At 43.8% G+C, this 19,004-nt stretch overlaps 2 protein-coding genes across 2 annotated transcripts in view; one reads left to right on the top strand and one right to left on the bottom strand.

Moving 5' to 3' along the window:
• Positions 1–2,110, top strand: part of PTPN13 (protein tyrosine phosphatase non-receptor type 13) — a 659,094-nt gene extending 656,984 nt beyond the window's left edge. Inside the window, 2 exon segments of the mRNA XM_029599218.1 lie at positions 608–670; positions 1,749–2,110. Of these exon segments, the coding sequence (XP_029455078.1) occupies positions 608–670; positions 1,749–1,826 (141 nt within the window). The 3' untranslated portion in view covers positions 1,827–2,110.
• A 6,522-nt stretch (positions 2,111–8,632) lies between these two features.
• The window catches only part of SLC10A6 (solute carrier family 10 member 6), a 55,522-nt gene continuing 45,150 nt past the window's right edge, over positions 8,633–19,004 (bottom strand). Inside the window, exon 6 of the mRNA XM_029599204.1 lies at positions 8,633–9,661. Within this exon, the coding sequence (XP_029455064.1) occupies positions 9,450–9,661 (212 nt within the window). The 3' untranslated portion in view covers positions 8,633–9,449. The remainder of the gene's footprint in view (positions 9,662–19,004) is intronic.

The raw sequence follows: 19,004 nt of genomic DNA, 5'->3' as shown, positions 1-19,004 counted from the left end.
AAGACACCCGCCCGCACATGTGTGCACCAATATTAAAATCAGCTGCGTATGTGCGTGCGGGAATCGTATTTTATAACATGCGCGCGCGTCACCAGGTGCATATTATAAAACCGGCATGTCAATGTGTACGCGCCAGGAACCGTGTGCACATGGACGTATGAGCACGGGTTTTAAAATCAACCCCTTAGGTTTCACGCCTGCTCCATTTATACCAAGAATGTACTCTAAAGATTGCTTTACTTTTGTGATCACACATATTCCTTACATTGACTCCAGATTCTTTATATACACGTTTAATCTGTGATTAGCTACTCCTGATTAACTCATACAAGACTGAATCTATAAGACCTCCTTGTCAGATTTAGGTGATGCCCAGTCTCCTTTGGTTCGGACACAAGCAGCAGTGAATCTATAGTGCATTGCACAATCAGTTCAGTGTTACGGGCTTGTGTGGAAACCATAGTGTCATGTATTGTAAAATCCAACCTATCTCACATTTCTACTGGAACATTTTCTTTAAACATGAAACAGAAAAGCTGATGGATCTGGCATATCTGTTGGCGTACATGCGGTTAGTAAGATTTGTATATTTTGTTTTGTTTTGCAGTTTGACATCTCAGACTTGGTGCGTACAATGAGGCTTCAGCGACATGGAATGGTTCAAACGGAGGTATCTCCTTATAATTACTTGGATCTTCTCCATGCCAGTGAGAAGTCGCAGGAATCACATCTATGAGTGCTTGTTTAAACAACTTTCACTGGCAGCATATCCCCCTTTTTTAGTAAATGCAATCCTTGGTGGAGTATCTTAACGCTGCTGTTCACTTTCCTTACTCACTGTGCACTTTTCTGAGCACTCTAGACGTGAGAAGCAACCCTGATAGAGAATTCAAAATGAAAATGGGATAAGTATGCTTGGCAACAATTGCTGGTCAGTTCAGTGTAGCGTTATGTGTAGCACTGGAGATCGTATATCTTGCCCTTTGAGTGGGGTCTGATCTTTCAGGAGTAGGATAAAAAGTAGTAAAGAAGCTGGCCCCGTTTGATGGCACTGAAAATGCTTAAAGAAAGAAATTGATCCTCCTGAGGGTCGCCTGCATAAGGTAGTAGAGAGATCAGTCTTCGGATATAATTAACATGCTAAACGTTCTGAAGGAAAATCAGAAATAAGCCTGAGACTTCTGATTTACTCGAAGGTCAGCCTGAGTTCCCAGTACTGTAGCACAGAGCTTTGAGATTGCTTCCTGTAGGCCACGTTTTCAAAGCCCTGTAAGTTCATGATGTGCTCCAACTCCGGTTCAAAAATTATACAGATTAGTCAATGTCCAAAGAGACTGATGAGGGCGGGAGTAAGGAATTATGACTTCAAGTTGCCTGTGATTTTAATGAGTCTGAAGTGACGGGTTTGTTTTGTGCACCATTAATTATTTCAAACTTGATCAGTTTCCAGCAAAATTTTCAGCGCCTACGTCTTCGGAGCAGGGCAGATGATAAGCAAAAGAAAGAAAGACATTGCCCCATTTGTTAAGGAATAGGTAGTGGGTAGGTGATTAATATAAGGAATGGTGTAGAGGACACAAAAGGAGTGGACAGGATTTTCTGATCCCAGGCTGATTCACCCCCCATGTTAGGTTGACCTGTTTGGGTTCTAGATTATGCATGAACCTTCCTGCATGACCAAAATAGATTTAAAGTCATTTGAATTGTGCCCTTAAATTTATACTTTGTTGCTTTTTTCCCCCCTATAGGAACAATATATTTTCTGCTATCAAGTTATCCTGTATGTCCTAAAACTCCTCCAAGCAGAAAAGCAGAAAGACCAGTGATGCTCAGTATGCCTACATATTTAACAAGAAAGTAAAAAGAGGGATGAAGATGGGATTGGGTGGTATTCGTTCAAGTTTTTTTATTATTATTATTATTATTATTTCTGGGCCCTATTTTCAAAAGGATTTTTCCCATTTTGTGTGTATGGTAAAACCCTTTTAAAACTAGTGCCCTCTGTCAGATTTTGTTACAGCTGTATCATATTTGCTGTGTATACCTTCTGTATTATGTCCAGTTCTGTCATGCACATCAATTAAATGTTAAATATATATATACATACATATATATATATATATATATATATATATATATATATATATATGTATGTATGTATATATATGTCACAATTTGCTCCCAAAACACATGGTGGGGGGGGGCTTTTTTTTTTTTTTGCCAGTAAATCTTTTTTACCAAGTCTCAATTTTTTTTTTTTTTTTTTTTTTTTTTTACAACTCCTATTTTCCTCTGTATGATAAAAGTCCATCTTCAAAAGCTTTTGCCTGGGTAACTTTTGGAGTTACTCAAACGAAAGCCAAGATTTGGATATTTCCCCCTACCAAGGGGATTCCTTTTATGCACACAACTTATCGAGCGCACAGATTGAATCCAGATAAAACGAGATAGTGCTGGGGGCAGTAGGAGGGGGAAGGGCTACATTTTAGCCAGTAAGGGCACCTATTGAGGTCTGGCTGGCAAACTAACTAGCCTAAGGTTGTCTAGTTAAAGTTTGCCAGGACTACTTTGGTGGTAGATTTATGCACGTATGTCCTGCTGAATATTCAGCTAAAGGTACAAGTATAACTTTACCCAGGTAGCTTACCCCTTTGCCGGCTCTCTGAATATTGACCTCAGTAGCTAATAGAAAAAAATAGAAGTGCTAGAATTCAAACACAGGAAATTAGTCTAATGCTGCCAAGGGCAGGTAAAACACTATTTTGTATTTGCTTTGAATTTTGGAGGGCGGGAGAAGGGGAGGAATGGCAGTGACAGTATTTTATCCTGGTGGACTTTGCTGCAGGGACACATCATTAGTCTGTTTTAAACCGTTAGCCTTGTCTACCGCAGAGCTCTTTTTTTTTTTTTTTTTTTTTCCCTCAGTATTTTCGGAACGTATAGCAGTTTTATAGGGAATACTTGAAGCAGTATTTAAAGTTCTACAGATGGCTATTTGCATAGGAAAAGAAAATAGTGAATGTTTATTGTAATTATCACAGTTTATAATATTAACTTTATAGAAATCCATGTACATATTTATATACTTTTACAAAAAAAAAAATAAATGAATTGCTGGATGCCATATAATTGATTGGGCAGTTTCGCTCAACTCTGTAAATAAAACTATACTTTTAACTGGAGGGGTTTGTTTGAATCCTGTTTCACATGCTCTTGTCACAACCAGCTTTTGAAGTACAGGTAATCAAGTTTTAGCAAAAATAAGTTTTATTTTTAAACCCATTTCCTGGAATTTGAGTTATTTTGTTGTTGTTCATTGAATTTGTTGAAGGTGCTGACAGTGCGCTGTGTTGTGCAGGGTAAAAACTGGTAAGATGAAACAAAGATACAGTGGCTGAGAGTCGTACGAGTCAAAGAGTATAGTGAGAGATTTCCGCGCCTTCAAGAACTGATAATGTAAGTGGCAAGAAGAAAACATATGGAAGATGAGAACTGATAATAACCACTGGAATGCTGTGATGGTAGGGCAAGGATGAAGAGGACGATGAATTGCAAATCAGTGGTACTAATTTCACAAACTGCACTGCTCCCTGGATCAGTTACGCTAGTTTTCAATTTAGTCTCTCCTTCACTGCTCACTAGGAAAAACTAGTCCAGGGACAAATGTGGATTCAGTCCAAAATTCATTGCAAATATCTCTCTTATATTATAAAAATGTTATGAGCTCCAGGTAATTATTGTGTTGCATCTGCAGCTCCACAACGTAATAACCTCACCCGGAGCTGGGTGAGGAGACTACGGGGCAGCGAGGGAGAAATGATGGACCCAAAAAACAAAGCGGAAGCCAATCCAATATTGCTGACACAGCGATCTTCTTTGTTTCTTTGCTACTCAGCGAGGGAGAAGTGCCAACGTCTGCAATGCAAGGCCAGTGAGTGCAGCAGCAGCACCAGCACCAGAAAGGCAGATTGGGTTTCCCAGGTTCCAAAAGATCACAAAGAAAAAGGAGAAAAGGCACAGGTAGCAGAATAACTGGTGGGGTTTCCCGGGCTCCACCATCACAAGATCAAGTGCGGAGGTGATGCAACAGGGGAAAGGCTGCTGGGGGTTCCCAGGCCCCACTAGCTGTAGGGACTAGGAGAGGGAGGAGATAAGAGGGCCAGAGTAGGTGGAAAAGGGTGAAGAAGGGGGACAGAGAGTGAGAAGGAGGAGGCTAGGGGAGGGAAGCAGTTTGGGAGAGAAGGAGGCTGCAAGAGGGGGGCAATGGGAGAATGAGGGAGGAGAGAGGGGGTTGAGGGGAGGGGCAGTGGGATGGGGCTGGAGGAGAGAGGGGGCAGTGGGAAGGGGGCTAGAGGAGAAGGGCAGTTGGGGAGAGAGGGAGGGGAAGAATGCAAATCCTGACCCCACAACAGACACCTCCCCACGCACACCACAGCCACCTTCTCCCTCCCTCCATACACACTCCACATCTTCTCCCCAACACACACACCACCATGCACATCCCAACTCCCCCACACATACATCCACCCCAACTCCTCCCTCCCCCACACCCCATACACATACTAATCTCTACCTTTCCCCAACACTGTTCCCTCCCCAATTCGCACCCCCCCCCTGCTTCAGCCTCACAACACATACACAGCCCTGCCCACACAGAAGGAGGAAGAAGAGAAGAAAGGAGAAGTAGAGAATACAAGGAGGACATGCACAGCTCCCACTCCCACTCCAAACTATTTCCCTACAATCCCCCACACCCAGTCACCCTCAGTCACTCCCGATATCCCCCACACACATTCCTTCAATCACCCACCAACACCCCACCAGTCACCCCCAAACCCCCATCTACACTCAGTCATGCCCTGACACACACAACCAGTCATTCACACCAACCCGTAACACACAACCTTCCCCCCTTACCAGATCCCCTCCTCCCACACACATACACGGGGAGGTGAGTGCTGGAGGGAGAGTGGTTCGAGAAAAAGTGGTGTGTGTGAGGAGGAGAGTATGCACATACACACACCTCCCACTCCCCTCAACATGCACACACACCCAACTCCTAATACCACTCACACCAGTCCCCATAACAAACACATACACACACATCCCACAAACAATCACACGGGGAGGGGGAGTCTGGGAAAATTGCAATACATCCACATTCATTCCCACAAAAGGAGGAGAGGGGTATGGGGAGAACATGGAGAATGCAAGGGGGGAAAAGTGCATGCACACACACAACCCCCACACACACACACACCCCCACACACACACATACACAATAACCTAACAACACATACTGTATACACCACCACATACATACACCCCATCCATCACCATAATCCCCACTCTCATCTGCACCCTCCACCTTCATATACATACTCTGCAAACCTTCTGACCCATACCCAAATCTTTTTCACTAAACGCCATCTCCCCCCTACACACACACACACTTCAAAGCATTCCTCCATTCCTAACAGAACATGTTCAAGACACCGATAATGTACACATCCAGCTGATGGAGTCATAAACCCTACTTTTTAATGTTGCCATGCAAATATTACTTTCTCTTTTTGGGGGGTTCCCTTAACACCCGCACACAGTCAAGGGGAAAAAAAAGGGGTAAGGTCGAAAATTCTATTGCTGTCTCTTCACCCTTCCTTCCATTAAAGCCACCTGCCTACCCAGCCATTCCTTGCATTTTCCGCCTGGGCATGACTATGGAGGGGGTTGGCAAGCGAAGTGAGCCAGGGGCACAGCCCCTAGTTGACAATAAGATAATTAATCGTAAGAGTTTACAGTACAGAAATGATTTTGTAATACATTTCAGGCTGCGTTTTGCATCCTTTATTTTATCTTGTATAGGCAACGTAGAAATTTCAGAAAAGGGAAAATGTTATATATCTTTTCAAAGAAAAGACAAAAAAATAGTATGCTAGTTAGTAGCACTTTGAAAATTCTCTGGTGTAACAGGTCTACATTGGGGGCCATGAAGAGCCATGCGTTTCACCCTACTGCATGTAGTTTGATTGATATAGCACTATTAGTATACACAGTGCTGTATAGGATAACTTCATGTCCCACAGAGCTTTACTATATAAGGGCCCTATTTACTAAGCATTTTTCCCATAGACACAAAATGGTGGGGAAAAAACTTTTAGTAAATAGGACCCTAAATTTGAGCACATGGGACCTGCTTCATATTGCACACTGATCCTTGTTCAAACTGAAATTTTCCAAATTCTGTGCCTATAGAAAAAAACATTTTATTGAATAAGGGCCATTGAGTGGTAGAAATAGCTAAGGCTGAGGCCTTGATGATTGGTGATATTTCTGACAGATTTCAAACTTGTGCTATTTCAGCCATTTTTCTACAGAAGTAGGGATGTTTTATCATTCTTTGTTTTAATCACTCTGTTTTAATCACCAGGCTACACTGGTAAAATCAAAGATCCTGTAAATTACTGCAAAAAAAATAGTAGCCCTTAGGGTATGCTGACATAAAATATGTGTTGGGTCTTCTGGAACCTGTCACAATCCCATTTTCTTAGAATAATGTAAGGTACCCAGGAGTCCCTTATTAGGACAGGCATGTATCTCCCCCAAGAGCGCCCAACTATAATCAAACACACGCCATTGGGTGGTGCCTGAGGTTTAAGAGAATGAATGAAACCAAGAATGCCACAAATTCTTGGCTATTTCTTTGAAGTAGTCTAGGGCTGAAGGTCAGACTCCCTGAAGCTATAAGGGAGAAAATGTGTGCTTGGAGAAGCAGGAGAGATTTCAAGTAGAATCTTTATGATTCCTTTTTGAGGGGAATCCTACCCCAGGTTTCCTGCTCTTTTGGGAGTTATCCAGATCTGTGTGTTTTGAAGGAATGAGAGGACACAAACAGGTCTTGGATTTGCCAATAGGTATATGAGGCTTGTGCCTAGGGTGGCAAAAGTCTGAGGGCAGCCGGCCTCTTGATATAAAACATGAATTTGAAGATATGTTGTCTCAAGCTGTACTGAGTCTTACAGTATCAAATAACCTTCTGCTTCCTACCCCAGCTTCTCCCATCCTAGGCAGCCAGCACAGAACAGGAGGGCAGGGATGAAGCTGAAAGGGAAAGAGCAAAGCAAGGAAGAGCCTTTTTGCTCTTTAATCCAGCCCCTCTCCTCCAGTCATTCAGGGAACAGGAGGGGAGGAGTAATGCTGGAGCACACAGCACAGAAAAAAGAAGTGCCATGCCCCTCCCTAATTCAGCCCCTCCCCTCCTGTCCTGTGTAGGGAACAGGAGGGGAGTTGGTGGAGCTGCAGCAGACAGATCAAGTGGATTAAAGCTGGCGAGAGACCGTTGATAAGAAGCTAGCAGCACATCCTGTAAGAATCAGCCAATATGGTGTATCCCTTGGCTCTTTCAGTGCAATGTTGGTTGGTGCACATTGTAAGGGCAGAAGAATCTCAGTTACACCAGTGTTCTGTCTTTTTGATGAATTGTTTTTGGAGGGAGGAGAAAAAAGGGGCTTATCTCAGGGAGAGCCATTATTATCCCAAACCCTAAGTCTTTTTAGTACCTACCAACAACGTTGGCCTACAGCAACACTCTCTACCCCTTCCAATATGGCCCAGGAGAGGTCAACGTTTGCACTGCCCGTTATTTCCTTCCTTCTTATGTGACCCATGGGCGCTTAGCATCAACCAGCCACCATCCCCACTCCCAGTGCAATGCCTGTCGCCATTATTGATCTGAGCTTGCTGGAGGCGGAGAGCAGAGGTGATGCCTTGGGCTGTGTCCTCCTCTGCTGCTGCTTTGAACCTTGTGGGGCACTGTACTGCTGTGCAGTTCAAAGCAGGAGTCATCCCCGGAAGGCAAAAGAGGATACAGCCCGAGGCACTGCTATTGCTCTCCTCCTCCTGGTCTGGGTCAATGGCAGTGGCACAGGAGAGGAGGGTGTTGAGGGTGAGAGGATTATTGTGAGGAGGGGAGGGGGCTGAGAGAGAGATCATTGGTGGTATGAGAGGGGGATCAGCTGGGAGGGGTAAGTAGGAGCTGGGAGAGCAAAGGGGTGATCATTTTGTGGGGTGAGGCAGAGCTAGGGGGATGAGAGAGGATCAGCTAGGGAGTGTCAGTGTGAGAGGAATGGGGAGCAGCATTTGTATGTGAGAAAGAGAAGGGATCTGCAACAGGTTTGTGTGTATAGATATATATATATAGAGAGAGAGAGAGAGAGATGCCAGATTGCACAGGGGTGCAAGACTGGAGCAAGCGTAGGGACACCTCACCACCCCCCACAATTAGATCTCGGATTCTATTCAGATCCTGGAACTTCCCTTCTTACCTCTCCCTTTTCCCCGGGCCCTGGAACATCCCCTTCGAATATCTGAATCACAACATTTTATCCTGGTACTCCTTCCTCCATCCCAGAACCAACCTTCCTCTCCCTCCTTGTCTCCCATCACAGATTTCTGATCTTCCCCCATCTCCCATCCTCACTTCTCCTCTCTCCCCATCCCTGGTCCTCTCACCCCCCTTCTTCTCTTTCCATCCCTGAAATCTCTCCCCCCCCCCCCCCCCCCCCGTTGTCAATACTTGTGTTCCCTTTTCCTCACCCAATAAAAAAACCAAAATACATTTTACAGACACACGCAAGGTTTGAAAACTAGCTTTATTAGGTAATATGAAATAATAAAAGATGGAAATGTTTGCCAGTCTGCCTCAGGATTTTATAATTCTTGCCACAGAATCTAATCTACCCCTTAGGGGGGAGGCTGTGCCACAGGACCACCTACCACTTGTTGTCCATCCATCTGGAAGAAGGGGGGGATGGGTGCGGGCGCAATTATACCAACAGCGCCTAGGGGCAGCAAAAACCTACAATCTTAATTGGACCTAAGGAGCAGGACGGGTTGCAGAGAGTCTGTGACTGCAGAGGTTCTGTTACCCAGGAAAGGAGTCAGCAGGAGCTTCAGCAGTTAAGGTCTTTCCAGTGAAAATTCAGAGGAGAGCCACAAGAGCGAAAAGGAGATCATTGTTACGCGGGGTGCCCTACCTTGTACATTTCAGCAGAGGAGGATAGTCCTCAAGATTGCTGTGGTACCCATAAGGGGATTACCAAAGGCTAGGAAAATCGCTGTAAGGGCTATTGTGAAGGAAGCCCATACAGGCTGCTGAAATGTTTATGTGACTGGATTTCATTTATTGATATTTGCTGGCAAAAATGGGGGGATGGGGGTTTCAACTGCTCACTGTCTGAGTTTCTCTGTAAACATATTTTTGGAACAACCCTGTTTGGTGGGAAGCTGTCTTCACTCCTAGCCCACAAAAGTGTGTCCGTAGCCCCAAGGGCCTTGAAACAAGTCTCTCCCGCTGCTGGACTGACCCCCTAGGGAGCCATGATGCCAGCCCTTCCAAGATGTGCCCTTCTGTTCAGCCCAGGTATGGAAGAGGGGGGCGGGGTGGGGGGTTACAGTGAGTTTAAGATACAGGATCCCTGGGAAATTTGGCCTGCCTTAGGAATATTGTCCATCCCAGAATGCACTGTTGCCTCCTCATGTTCAAAGGTTGCATTGGTCTCTCCGCCAACTGCCCTCTGATTTGTTTTAGTACACATTTTAGAAAGATCTTGGATTTTCTCTTCACACAGAGACTTACATCTTCTCTTATACAGCTGATACGCTACATGCAAGGAAGAACAGAACAGGATATCTTGTTAATGTATTAATATAGCATGATGCACAGATAGACATAGCTCTACACACCATGGCACATTTTTAGAAGAAGAAAGGCTTAACCAGTATATACAGTAAAAAGGGCAAGATAAAAAGATGTTCTCCGTGAAACAAACTGTAACATGTTATATGACAATGTTGGGACAGTCTTGAGCTTTTTAAAGCAATCATCAAACAAAGCTGAAATAAGTCCTGGAGTACCTATAGCAGGTCAATAATAATACTGTAGGATCTGTATTTTATATTCCATCTAGTAGCTCAAATTGCTTTATAAGCACAGCTACTTAAAGCTGTCACTCCTATAGACCGATGTATTAAAAAGTGAATGGCTTTGCAGAGGCAATTATATGTAAAGCATGGCCTATAACCCACATAATCACATTTGCAAAATCTTTTTGTGCGCTATTAGCTTTTTCTCTGCACAGAATTTTGATGTTGCGAAGCTGTTTGAATCATGCAAATCAACTCATTGGCAATTTTTCACAAAACAGCAATTTTCTGTGAAACCTAGGTACACCTCCAAGAAGTGTAGTTAAGTGTTTTTGCAATAGTCTGCGATTTCACTAAAATTAGCCCTGCAAAGTCATTTTAATATTATTTTAAAAAGCTTATACTGGCTCATTTCAGAGAAAACATTTCAGTGGTCAGTGCATGGTCCTACTACAGTAAAATCACAAGGCAAGTCTTTTGGGGACAACGTTCATCAAGTCGGATAGTGGAAAAACATGCTGCTAACTTTTAGAGAATTTTCAGAAATGAAACTATATTTTCCGGCAAGCACGCCTCCTGGAACACCTACACTTTCAATAGGCGGCTGCATTTAGCTTCAATGATGGATAATATCCTACCTTTTGTTTAAGCTGCCCCTCCCTCTAAGAGAGCAGTTTTCAGAATGAGCCTGCCCACTAATTAAGGAGTTAATTTTGTAACAATCCACCTCCATTTTAAATCAAATACGTGCTTACATTGTACCAATTTTCAAAGAGAAGGTATGTGCCATGCTTTCCCTTTCAAAATTATCCCATCAAAACTACCCGCACACTTTTACAGCTGCTAAATTGTAAACAAATTTTTCAGGAAATTTACGAACTTACTTTTGAAAATGCAAAAGCACATGCATATGTGCACCCCTCCCCAACTCTGTCCCAAGGAGTGCCCCCACTCGGACTGGGTAAACTTACAAGCAAACATGACATACGAATGTAAGTTGACCCGCATATTATGAAGGCAATTGTGTAAAAAGCTATTTCTGCATGTAAAACACTGGTTTACCTACAGAAGCCCCTTTACAAGAACATAAGAAAATGCCATACTGGGTCAGACCAAGGGTCCATCAAGCCCAGCATCCTGTTTCCAACAGTGGCCAATCCAGGCCATAAGAACCTGGCAAGTACCCAAAAACTAAGTCTATTCCATGTAACCATTGCTAATGGCAGTGGCTATTCTCTAAGTGAACTTAATAGCAGGTAATGGACTTCTCCTCCAAGAACTTATCCAATCCTTTTTTAAACACAGCTATACTAACTGCACGAACCACATTCTCTGGCAACAAATTCCAGAGTTTAATTGTGCGTTGAGTAAAAAAGAACTTTCTCCGATTAGTTTTAAATGTGCCCCATGCTAACTTCATGGAGTGTCCCCTAGTCTTTCTACTATCCGAAAGAGTAAATAACCGATTCACATCTACCCGTTCTAGACCTCTCATGATTTTAAACACCTCTATCATATCCCCCCTCAGTCGTCTCTTCTCCAAGCTGAAAAGTCCTAACCTCTTTAGTCTTTCCTCATAGGGGAGTTGTTCCATTCCCGTTATCATTTTGGTAGCCCTTCTCTGTACCTTCTCCATAGCAATTATATCTTTTTTGAGATGCGGCGACCAGAATTGTACACAGTATTCAAGGTGCGGTCTCACCATGGAGCGATACAGAGGCATTATGACATTTTCCGTTTTATTCATCATTCCTTTTCTAATAATTCCCAACATTCTGTTTGCTTTTTTGACTGCCGCAGCACACTGAACCGACGATTTCAATGTGTTATCCACTATGACACCTAGATCTCTTTCTTGGGTTGTAGCACCTAATATGGAACCCAACATCGTGTAATTATAGCATGGGTTATTTTTCCCTATATGCATCACCTTGCACTTATCCACATTAAATTTCATCTGCCATTTGGATGCCCAATTTTCCAGTCTCACAAGGTCTTCCTGCAATTTATCACAATCTGCTTGTGATTTAACTACTCTGAACAATTTTGTGTCATCTGCAAATTTGATTATCTCACTCGTCGTATTTCTTTCCAGATCATTTATAAATATATTGAACAGTAAGGGTCCCAATACAGAATTACTTTCAAAGTGGTTAAAAGGAAACATATCTAATAATTCTAATAACAGTAAAGCAAAATTATAGGGTATAGAAAGGACCATTTCCAGACTAGCGTGCTTAACTGAATTGATTACATTTCCAGCCTGGTGGCAGGCTGCAACGTATTGTACCACTATAATTATTGTTACATACTTCTAGTCTTTGCCTTCCTAAAGATGGAATATATACATATGTTAATACTTGTTCATTTCTGAGAAATGTTTTGTTTATATTAAATGTCCACTGAGTCGATAGCCCATCTTTTCATGCCACTTCTAAAAAAAAATCTGTCTCTTATCCCCTCATACTGTGAATGGAAACAAGAGATGTCATTACTCAGAGACAATACAGCATCAGAAATCATCTCGGTCCCAGAGTCCTATCCTTCAGGAAACCTGAAGTGCTATTCAGTCAGGTGCCCTGCAGCAATGTACAGTTAGCAGCATATCTATCTGCAGGAAATGGAGTCCTAAGCTGAGATGGAACTACATAGCTAATAAGTGTCTTTCTTCTCTGCTTTATAGCTATAGAAAGAGAGACAGTATCATACAGAGGATGAGGGAAAGGGTGAGTTCCAGGTATGGGAAGCAGTACAGGGGAAGAGAGAAAGCACCTTGGATGGAGAACAGAGATGTGGGAGAGAAGATTGGGATGGGGGCCCACAGAAGAGAAGAGAGAGTGCCTGGGATGGAGACCAGGGAAGAGAAATGAGAGGTTGATTGGGTGAGGGTGAGACAAAGGGGTTGTGGGTGAAAGACATAAAGGGGGGAGGGTGAGAAGCATGAGTGGTTGACAGAGCGAGAATGGGTTAGAGGGACTATTTATTTATTTGATTCCAGGCATTTAATACCACACATGCAGAAAGCTGATTAGAAGTTTGCAGGGTAAAGAAGAATTGGCGGAGGTTGGGAGGGATAAGAGATTGCCCTCTGTCTAGAAAGGGATCTCCAAAATTCCTGGGAGTGCCACCCTCTGAATCAGAAGAAGAGGCAGCTAGAAGATCTTAGTTATTTGTAAAATCTGCTAACCAAGTGGATGGTATCTACCTGGTGTTAAAGAATCCAGGGAGCCTGAGGACAGGAAGGTAGAGCTCTCAGGAAGCCTTTCAGGTGCGCGATGTCCTCATATTCACCATAAAGGAAGGATGACTATAGGAATGGACTCAACTGCACTGCAAGTGAGCCACTGAATTGTCTTTTAAAATTTTCTGTTTCTGCTTATGACTGACGTGGGGCTGTAATTTCAGTTTTGGAAGGTAATGCCAGACTGGAAGGTAATGCCAGTTTTTAAAAAGGGATCCAGGAGTGATCCATGAAACTACAGACCAGTTAGTCTGATGTCTGTACCAGGCAAAATGGTCTAGATGCAGGAAGTAGAGAGATTTTCTTGAGGTTCAAGGAGGAACCTCCAATTGAGAGAAACAAGATGAAGAGAAGTAGAAAGGGAATTAGCTCTATACTCCTTGCATTTCACTTGTCATAAGGTTTGCAGGGTGAGTTTCTGGTTGGAGTCACAGTAAGGACTGGGAGATCTGTTTTAAGAGTTGCTGCTTAGGAGAAATCAGCAGAAACTCATTTTTTCAGGAGAGTGTTCCAGTATGGTTTCTGGAAAACAGCAATCTGCACACCAGAAAACAGGTACCAATAAGGGGAAACACTAGGAGGGTACCATTCTTTTCAGAGTATCACAGACCTTTAGTGTGTGAAGATTAGGGATGTGAATCGTTTATCTGATGATTGAAAATATCGTCCGATATTTTCAATATCGTCCGATATCGGGGGGACCCCGATAGCGATAGGAAACCCCAAGATTAATTTACTGGGTTTTCTTATTGTTATGGGGGGGGGGGGGGCGGGAAGAAAGGACACAACCTAAAAACACAACCTGACCCTTTAAAATGAGTTTGTTAGTATCCCCCACCCTCCGGACCCCTCCCCCCCCCAAAAAAAATGTTTAAATACTTGGTGGTCCAGCGGGGGTCCCGGGAGCATTCTCCCGCACTCGGGCTGTCGGCTGCCACTAATCAAAATGGCGCCGATTGCCCTTTGCTCTTACCATGGGACAGGGGCTATCGGTGCCATTGGTCGGCCCCTGTCACATGGTAGGTGCACTGGATGGCCTACGCCATTTTTAAAGATGGCGCCGGCCTTCCATTGCTCCTACCATGTGACAGGGACCGGCCAATGGCACGGATACCCTGTCACATGCTAAGGGCAAAGGGCCATCGGCGCCATTTTGTATACTGGCAGCTAACGGCCTGAGCGTGGGAGAATGCTCCCGGGACCCCCGCTGGACCACCAGATATTTAAAAAATTGGGGGGGGTCCGGAGGGTGGGGGGATACTAACAAACTCATTTTAAAGAGTTGGCTGTATTTTTTTATTATCGGCTCGGGCGCAACCGATTTAAAAAAAATAAATAAATAAACCCCCGATCGGACTGCAAGAAAATAATTTCACGATGTGAATCAGAACCGGTGTCCAAACCGATACCGGTTCCGATTCACATCTCTAGTGAAGATTATGCTGTATCTTTTTGAACTGGTACTGTCTTGTATCAGGAGAGTGTTCCAGTATGGTTTCTGGAAAACAGCAATCTGCACACCAGAAAACAGGTACCAATAAGGGGAAACACTGGGAGGGTACCATTCTTTTCAGAGTATCACAGACCCTTAGTGTGTAAAGATTATGCTGTATCTTTTTGAACTGGTACTGTCTTGTTTTTGTATGGACAGTCCTATACTTCAGTGTACACTCTACGGAATGTATACATCTGCATCCGTTTTTCCAGGAAAAGATTGTGTGGCAGTGTGTTAATCTTACTTGAAGGTTTCAGAAGATCTCCACAAGCCTAAGGGAAGTGGCATATCAAGGGGAGGATGAGGGGGCCAATGCCCCCAAGCGCCGGGCTAAGGGGGGCACAGCAGCTTCCAGTCTTCTCCAATCCCCATGCATAATTGTAAGCCAGAAGCTTAAGATATTGTTCTTGCTCTGACTAACAAAGGTGAATTAAATTGCAAAGGGGAGAACAGTAAAGGCAAATGGTGACATGTGAATTACTTGGCAATACCTTTGTTGGTCGAGACAGAGGGGTCAATGCAAATTCTTTCCTTTGGAATCTACAGACGTCTTTCTCATCTATGCAAATGTTAAATTACTCTCTGTCTCCACTACAAGGGGGGGGGGGGGGTGGTGCCATAGCTGGAAGCCAGTGATATTATCCCCTGGACTGCAGTAACACAATGTGAACCTGGCTACAATTGCTAGGATTAAATGGATATTTCTGCAAAAGGAAAATTTTGAGTTCAGTGGACCTATGGCAGTTCTTGGAATCAGAACTTGGGGTGTAATCTCAGACTAGAGCCAATGAGGAGCAGGGGATTGATTGCTAATTAACATTTTTAATTAGGTATAAAAGAAATGTTGTCTTTTTTGTACAATTAGACAGGCAGAGCAAGGAAAATACAGAAGAACATAGCAATGAGGTGAGGTTCCTACCCCAGCCACATGGCTGCTACCACAAAACCACAAAGGAAAGAGCAGTTGCAGATATATGGGAGCATTCCTCATAGCCATAGTCCATAGAGTAGTACTTAAATAGCAGTGCTGAGAAAGCAGTGGTTTGTTATTTTGTAGTGAGGGAAAAGAGTGGAGTTTCAAGTATTTCCTGTCCTTTTGTTTCATTTACAGCTAGAAGGACAGTATTTAGAATAGTATCTGCATATATTCAGTATCAGGCTGACTTAGTTGCAGGGAAATTTGGAAGATTTGTCACAATTTTATATAAAGTAGAGAGGGAATTTGTGTTTTTGTGAGAACCGGGACTTCCAATCTCCTGTGAGTATGTATGAGAGAGAGAGGATAAAGTTTGTGCATCCCTCTAATCCTTGATAATCTCAAGGTTACTGGAAATCAAAATTTCCCAGGTATGGACAGCAGGGGCATTTTTTTTTATCCTTAGTTTTAATTATTGGGTGTTATTTGATATATGTGCTGTTTTGAAATGTTTTATGGTGCTTGGGAAATTTGTAAAAAGTGTATATGATTTCAATTATTAGAAGTTATTCTATTTGTCAGTAGTTTTAAAATATTCTTTTATTAGTATGGTTTTACTATTATAATTGTAGATTTATGTTTCTTGATTGTATTTGTTTTATGAGGAATGGTGGTTCTGTTTGTCCTTTGTTACACATGGAAACCCCAAGAAGCCAGACTCTATTTAAGTTTATGTCTGCATATTGCTGGTTCTAATTGGTGATCCTTTATTCTATATTTGGTGAGGGTCTGTCTACTTTCTGTGTGTGACCAAGGGGAGAGATTCTGCTAGTGTGTATTGTCTGTGTAAGGATCTATAGCAATTGGGTTTGTTTTGTTTCCCCAGTAGGCGGTGTATTGGTATTCTGGGACCCAGTATAATATTCATCTGTGCTTTTTCACAGGTAGGGTTCTTGTTTGAGCCCTTGGTGTTACTACTTTATTTATTTTTATTTTAAAATACTTATATACCGCACCCTCCAAAGTTCAAGGTGGTTTACAATAAAAACATACATAAAGTTAAAAATAAAACAAACGTAATAATAGCATAATATAAAACAAGCATTGAAGTACAGTACCAGTTAATCCAATATTGGTGAGGCGGGACAGAAGTATGTCATGATTGATGGTGCCAACGCGTTATGATAAGTTTGCTGTATATATTTTGAGTATCTTTTTTGTGGGATTTTGTGTTCACAACATGTCTGGCAGTGGAAGGTGTTTGTGCTGCTGTAACTGTAAGATGACACCAGAATTTGAAAATATTTTTTTGTATGATAAGCTATAAGGGAAACATCCAAGCTCCATTGTTGTGGGAATTTCTGTGGATGCACAGAACTGGAGGTGCAGGATTTATATTGACATTCTTTCCCTTCCTATATACATTCCAGACTTCATTCTTATAGCCATGTAGAATTAGTTGAATGAAGCTATCAAATAATTTTAATAGTAGTTTTACTAGAAGTGTGAAACTAGCCAGGTTGTTAAAATTATGCAGAAGACCCTTTGGACTTTATTATTAAGACATTTTTATAGCCAATTTTAAAGCAGGGGGCCATGCTATGGAAGTGGGTGTGATCTGAGGAAATGTCGTTTTGGCTGCCCCCCCCCCCCCCCCAAATTCTTCTGTCTAGAGACGCCACTAATTCTCTGTGACCTTAAGGATTAGTACAAGAAGGTTGGGGGGGGGGGTGCTGGAGAGGCACACAAATGCATTGGCCCCCGGGCGTCGGATACCCTCAGCATACCACTGCCTAAGAGCTCTGAAAGTCTGTAACTTTCCTCCCTGTCAGGAAACAACTCAAGCAAGCGTGGGGTGTCTGCTTCCCCACGGATCACAAATGTGCCCAAAATTCTGGTAGCTGCTGGAAAAGGAGCTATACAAACACGTTCTCTTCCCTTTGCTTCCAACTAAGGATTTTCTATGTTTGTCCCATGCCCTCTTCAACACTTTGGATAAGCATAGAGAATACTTAGTTGCTCTCTCTCTTTTGCTCAGCTCCGCCATCCTCTCCCTCTCCTGCTCTTTCCCTATCTCTCTCTCTCACTTTTCTCTGCTCCTTCATGTTCTCTGCTCTTGCTCATTTCTTGTGCTTTCCTCATTCTTATTGTTATGAGTGAGGAGATGCGGTCACTTGTTCTAGAGGGATTGTGAGCCCTTGGGCCATGGTGTGGCTCAGGGAGGAGCCCCAAGACACACATCGTGGGAGGTGAGAGTGTTCAGGCACGGGCTGGAGCTGGAACAAGGCTGGACCAGGATCAAGACATGGAACATCGAGGAACTGGAACAAGGCAGGCTCAGACCTCCACTGGACCTACATGTACAGGTGAGACCCAGCAATGCAATGCTGGTCTCAAGAGTAGCCCTCTGGCCACTTGGTAGCCCTTCCGGACCCGCCGCTTGGGAACGATGAGTGCATGAGGCCAGACGGAGGCTGAGGGCAGGAGCAAGATGAGACATGGAACTCAGGAACTTGGAAGACTCAGACGAGGTTTTGTGGAACTTGGAAGACTTAGACAAGGGTTCAGGGTACTTGGAAGACTCAGACAATGATTCAGGATTCAGGCACTAGTATAGGGTAAGTACTGCACCGCAGTGTGCCCTACACAGCCGCCTGTGGCTGGTCGCAGACCACGCTGAAGCAGAGCAGGTTCTGACTTGTCTAGGGCGTGGATGGAAGCAGGAACAAGGTACTCCGAAGACCAGGAACAGGATTCAGACTCAGGAACTCGGATTCAGAAACAGACCTCAGCATTAAAAACAAGGGCTTTCCGGAGACTTGCGCTGCAGATGTGAAGACAGGCCTTGTGCCACAAAGTGCCCTACACAGAGCCCCATGTGCTGGTCACGGACCACAACAGGGGCACGCCAGGAAAAGTGGACAAGCAAGAAACCTGGAAGCAGGATGAAGAGCCAGAGACGAGAACATCTGGATCAGGACTGGCACATGGAATGCCGGAACATGGAACATCAGGAACTTGGGACATCAGGATATGGAACAGGCAACAAAGGAGCTCCAATGAGGAACAAGACCAGGAACATCAGACTGAGGAGATCAGGAATATCTAATATCAAACAAAGAGCCATCTAGACAGGAGAAGACCACAGAGGACCTTGACCGGAGAGAGACCACAGGCAACTGTGAGACCCGAGGAGTGAAAGTTGAGTCCTTTTATAGGGTTGGACATGGCACAAGCTGAAGATGTCATCCATTGGGGCCACGGGGCTTTTCCTACCACTGGACCTTTAAATAAAATTAAGAGGCGCGTGCATGCCTAGAGGCCCGGGAACAGGCAGGAGCAGGCAGCGGCGTTGGTGGCGTCCCTGCCATGTGGAGAGGCAACGGCGGCGGCACCAGGGCCGCATGAAGAGTTATGCTGGCAGCGGC

Source organism: Rhinatrema bivittatum, chromosome 1 (assembly GCF_901001135.1).
Source record: "Rhinatrema bivittatum chromosome 1, aRhiBiv1.1, whole genome shotgun sequence".
Lineage (NCBI taxonomy): Eukaryota > Metazoa > Chordata > Amphibia > Gymnophiona > Rhinatrematidae > Rhinatrema > Rhinatrema bivittatum.
This window is presented reverse-complemented; position numbering and strand designations above follow the sequence as displayed.